The 4,714-nt window shown below is 35.9% G+C and overlaps 1 protein-coding gene across 1 annotated transcript; it reads left to right on the top strand.

The window, feature by feature from the left end:
- Positions 1–742: 742 nt before the first annotated feature.
- LOC130727342 (flotillin-like protein 4) lies at positions 743–3,570 on the top strand. Its single transcript, XM_057578448.1, has 3 exons — positions 743–1,407; positions 1,515–1,910; positions 2,905–3,570. Exons 1-3 carry the CDS (start codon positions 745–747, stop codon positions 3,430–3,432), a joined length of 1,587 nt encoding a protein of 528 aa, XP_057434431.1. The 5' UTR covers positions 743–744; the 3' UTR covers positions 3,433–3,570.
- The last annotated feature ends 1,144 nt before the right edge of the window (positions 3,571–4,714 follow it).

Below are 4,714 nucleotides of genomic sequence, written 5' to 3'. Positions count from 1 at the left end.
TTTTCAAAATATCTGAAATTGATTTCTATTTTTTTCACGAACAAGATTCAAGAATCAATTTATTTCATGAAAGGATAGCAGTATGTCAGAGGATCCATTATGGTGGCGAGAGTTAGAAAAGATATTATTTATTTGTTTCTTGAACAATTCTTTAAAGAATTTATCTATTGGATTTCTTTATGAGTCATAAAATAAAACAATTCCGAATGGATTCACGGCTTAGGGGATTTTGAATAATATCGAAACAAATAACCGAATTGAATTTCATTGATTTTACCTAGGTATCAATAAACCAGTAAATGATTTTTTTATTCGAAACCCATTAGAAGGGGCAGTATACGAGAAAAAAAATATAAATATATAAATGAAATAAATATATAAATGAAATAAAGCAACTCCAAGGTCCAGTCCTTGAAAATATTATGAGGTGTTCGAAAATGGTTGAAGTAGTTGAATAGGAGGATCACTATGACTATAGCTCTTGGTAAATTTACCAAAGATGAAAATGATTTATTTGATATTATGGATGACTGGTTACGTCGGGACCGTTTCGTTTTTGTGGGTTGGTCCGGTCTATTGCTCTTCCCTTGTGCCTATTTCGCCTTGGGGGGTTGGTTCACAGGTACCACCTTTGTAACTTCATGGTATACTCATGAACATGCAAAACATAGCCATTATCTCTATCTTTAATTATTTGTCACAGTTTTACGTTATCTTTATATATATACACATATTCATTGGTTCATGTTTTGTAAGCTCTTGTTATCAAAAACATATTCATTGGTTCATCTCATTATAACTTCTTGCTTTTACAATCACATTGATCTCACAGTCACACATCACTCTTTTAGAAAAGAAAGAAAAGAAGGAGCAATCATGTGGAAGGTTGCAAACGCATCGGAATGCCTGGTTATCACTGGAATCGGAATCGACGACATCAAGTTGGCCAAGAAAGCATTCATCTGCCCCGGCCAATCATGCACTGTCGTTGACCTCTCTCCGGTGAACTACACGTTTGAGGTCCAAGCCATGAGCGCCGAGAAGCTCCCATTCGTCCTTCCTGCCGTCTTCACCATCGGCCCTCGTGTCGATGAGAACGAGAGCCTCCTCAAGTATGCCAAGCTCATCTCCAAACATGACAAGCTCTCTAACCACGTGAAAGAGCTTGTCCAGGGGATCATCGAGGGCGAGACGCGTGTTCTCGCAGCCTCGATGACCATGGAAGAGGTTTTCAAAGGCACAAAAGAATTCAAGCATGAAGTGTTCGGGAAGGTGCAGCTCGAGCTTAACCAATTCGGCCTCCTCATCTACAACGCCAATGTCAAGCAGCTCGTTGATGTTCCTGGCCATGAGTATTTCTCTTACTTGGGGCAGAAGACTCAGATGGAGGCTGCAAATCAAGCCAAGGTAATAAACCTTAAACCCAAAATCAATTAGTTCTAAAATGTGATTATCAATTTGTTTTCATTCCATTGGTTAATTTTTTTTGTTGGTTATGTCTATGGTGAAATTAGGTGGATGTGGCTGAGGCAAGGATGAAAGGGGAGGTTGGGGCGAAGTTGAGGGATGGGAAAACGCTTCAGAACGCAGCGCAGATTGACGCAGAGACGAAGATCATAGCCACGCAGAGGCAAGGGGATGCGAAGAAGGAGGAGATAAAGGTGAGGACGGAGGTGAAGGTGTTTGAGAATCAAAAGGAGGCTGATGTTGCAGAGGCTAACTCTGAGCTTGCTAAGAAGAAGGCTGTGTGGGCTCAGGCAGCGCAGGTGGCGGAGGTGGAGGCCGCAAAGGCGGTGGCGCTCAGGGAGGCGGAGTTGCAAGGGGAGGTGGAGAGGATGAATGCTCTGACCATGACTGAGAAACTTAAGGCTGAGTTCCTCACCAAGGCAAGCGTGGAGTATGAAACCAAGGTAATACTAAATGATCATTCATTTGTTCTTTATTTATAATACAAATTAATTTGTGTAATAGTATCAAGTTTGATAGTGCATTAGAGCCTGAAATCCAAAAGTTAATACTAAGAATTTCTAGTGTAAACTAATTAGAAGCCGACTTGTAGTGGTGAGACTAATTCCCCACCTATAATTAGCATATTAAGAATTACTAGCATAAAATATTCAGCATAGTAGTTAATTTGTACATATGCAAGACCATGTTGGAAATATGGATGCAGTATCTGTTTATTCTAATGATGGAAGAGCATTAGAGCAGTTGACCATTTCATAGCTACTAACGTGCTGCTTTATTAAAAAATTGAAGCATTTGTTCTTTATTTATTATACAAATTAATTATTGTCAATTGATGGTATCAACTATCAAGTTTGATAGTGCATTAGTGCCTGAAATCCAAAAGTTAATACCTGAGAATTACTAGTATAGAATTATTCTACATAGTGGCTAACTTGTACTTATAAAAGTATATGATGTTGGAATTAATAGATGCACATCTGTTAATGTATATTTGAGGGTTCATTTTATCTGATTATTCTAATGATGGAAGAGCAGCTGACCGTTTCTTAGTTACTGACGTGCTGTGTGATTTTCAAAATTGAAGCATTTAGATGGTTGACATACTGTAAGTATGCTATTGGCATTTGGAAACTTCATTGCAAAAGATGGAATTAATATCCACTTGTTCATTTTTCTGACAAAAAACAGGTACTTAATGGGTTGAATATTGAATGAAGGGCTTTCAATATAATTATATAAGTCAATGTCAAGAATGTTTGGAAATCATTTTATTTTATGATTGATTCTAAATTCAAAATCAATTTTGGGATTAGTTTATGTGAGTAGCTTTTGACTAGCAGCATTAATTGTGAGAGAAAAATAAATTGATTCGAACATGCTTTTGTGATCAACTTTTAATTCCCCTGCTGAAATCCCATGGAATTTCCTGAATAGGTACAAGAGGCAAACTGGGATCTGTACAAGAAGCAAAAAGCAGCTGAAGCAATTCTCTTTCAGAAGGAGAAAGAGGCAGAAGCACAGAAAGCATTAGCAGAAGCAGCATTTTATAGTCGCCAGCAAGCAGCAGAAGCAGAGCTAGTCTCAAAGAAAAAAGAGGCAGAGGGTCTTATAGCACTTGGTCAAGCACAAGGAGCATATTTGAAGTCACTTATGGGTGCACTTGGCAACAACTATGCACAGCTAAGGGACTACTTGATGATTAATGGTGGCATGTATCAAGAGCTTGCAAAGATCAATGCTGATGGAATTCGTGGGCTTCAACCTAAGATTAGTATTTGGAATAATGGTAATGGTGGTGCTGAAGGAACTGATGGAAGTGGTGCCAATGGTATGAAAGATGTTGCTAGTATCTACAAGATGTTGCCACCTCTGTTCAACACAGTTCATGAGCAAACTGGTATGCTGCCACCAGCTTGGATGGGAACCATCCCTGACAAAACTTCTGAGTCTCTTAAGTCTTAAGTCTTAATTATACTACCAAATCGCATAATATATGAATGTGATTATCAAGTACTCGTCTTTTTATTTGGTTTGTTGGATTTCATAAAGTAAATACACTTTCAAGTACCTTATATATAAAGTACCTTTTAATGTTTTCAATTACCAATTCAACCAAACAACTGGCAGGTGATTGAATGACCGGGTTTTCCCCCCTCTCTCTGTTCTTTTGGACTATCAAGGAGTGTATAGACACACACAATGTGTTACTGAGAATATAAGAAAGGGAAGTAATTTTTTTTGAAAGAGAAAGGGAAGTAATTTGGATGCAATCTGATAAAAAGAATGAGTGATAGATATAAAAATTAAGTGTTTTGAGGAGTGTATATATATACTATTGAAGTATTAAGGATCTATCTATCATAATCGTTTAAAATATTTATAACATTATTTTAATTTGTCCACTTGAGAGTGTAATGGTAAGCTACGTTAACCCTTCATTAAAATTCCATTCACACCCCTTTTACTTTTATTTCAATTCTCTTTGTCCTGTTCAAAAAAAATTCTCTTTGACATCACATATTATATTTTTTTGTTTCTTTCTAACTCTAGATGTAGGTGGATCACATAGGTGAATCTGTAGGATTTTTTCGATGAGAGTTCAAAATAAAGTAATAAAAACTTTATTCAATGAATATAATATCAACACTCTTAGTAGATGTCAATTTCAACTATATTACCGGTCCTCATGGCATTTTCAAAAATTATTCGTACTCGTTTCGATATCTGTGTGCAGATAGCAACTTGATTACTTGAATGTTTGTTCCAGTACATGTATCTATTACCCACAATTTACACGTATCCTCTAGCTAATTCTTGAATCAGTTTGAATTGGTCATGAATCGGTTGAACCAATCAAAACATGGAAAATCCAGTTCTGAAAATCGGGTTAAATTGGACAATTTTTTATTTTGTATTTTTTTCAATTTTAATTTTAAAATAATATTTTTGACCATTTATTATTTATTTTTATCTTAAAAATTATATAAGATGAACGATCAATAATAGTTTACAATTTAACTAGTCTAAATTTCTTAATATATTTTGTGTGGATATATTACATAGTAAATAATAAAAGTATCATTTGATTACTATCAGCTCAACCTCGTAAAACCTTGAAACCTTAAACCCTGCTTACACGTTGATCGGTCCTGTTTATTGTGAAAAAATTATGTTCAAGCCTAACCAAAGTTTTAAGAGTTTAATGGATATGCACTGACAGTGTAAAATAGTTTTACACAGTCAT

Source organism: Lotus japonicus, chromosome 1, assembly GCF_012489685.1.
Source record: "Lotus japonicus ecotype B-129 chromosome 1, LjGifu_v1.2".
Classification (NCBI taxonomy): domain Eukaryota; kingdom Viridiplantae; phylum Streptophyta; class Magnoliopsida; order Fabales; family Fabaceae; genus Lotus; species Lotus japonicus.
The sequence above is the reverse complement of the archived record's forward strand: the minus strand, read 5'-3'. Positions and strand labels throughout refer to the sequence as shown.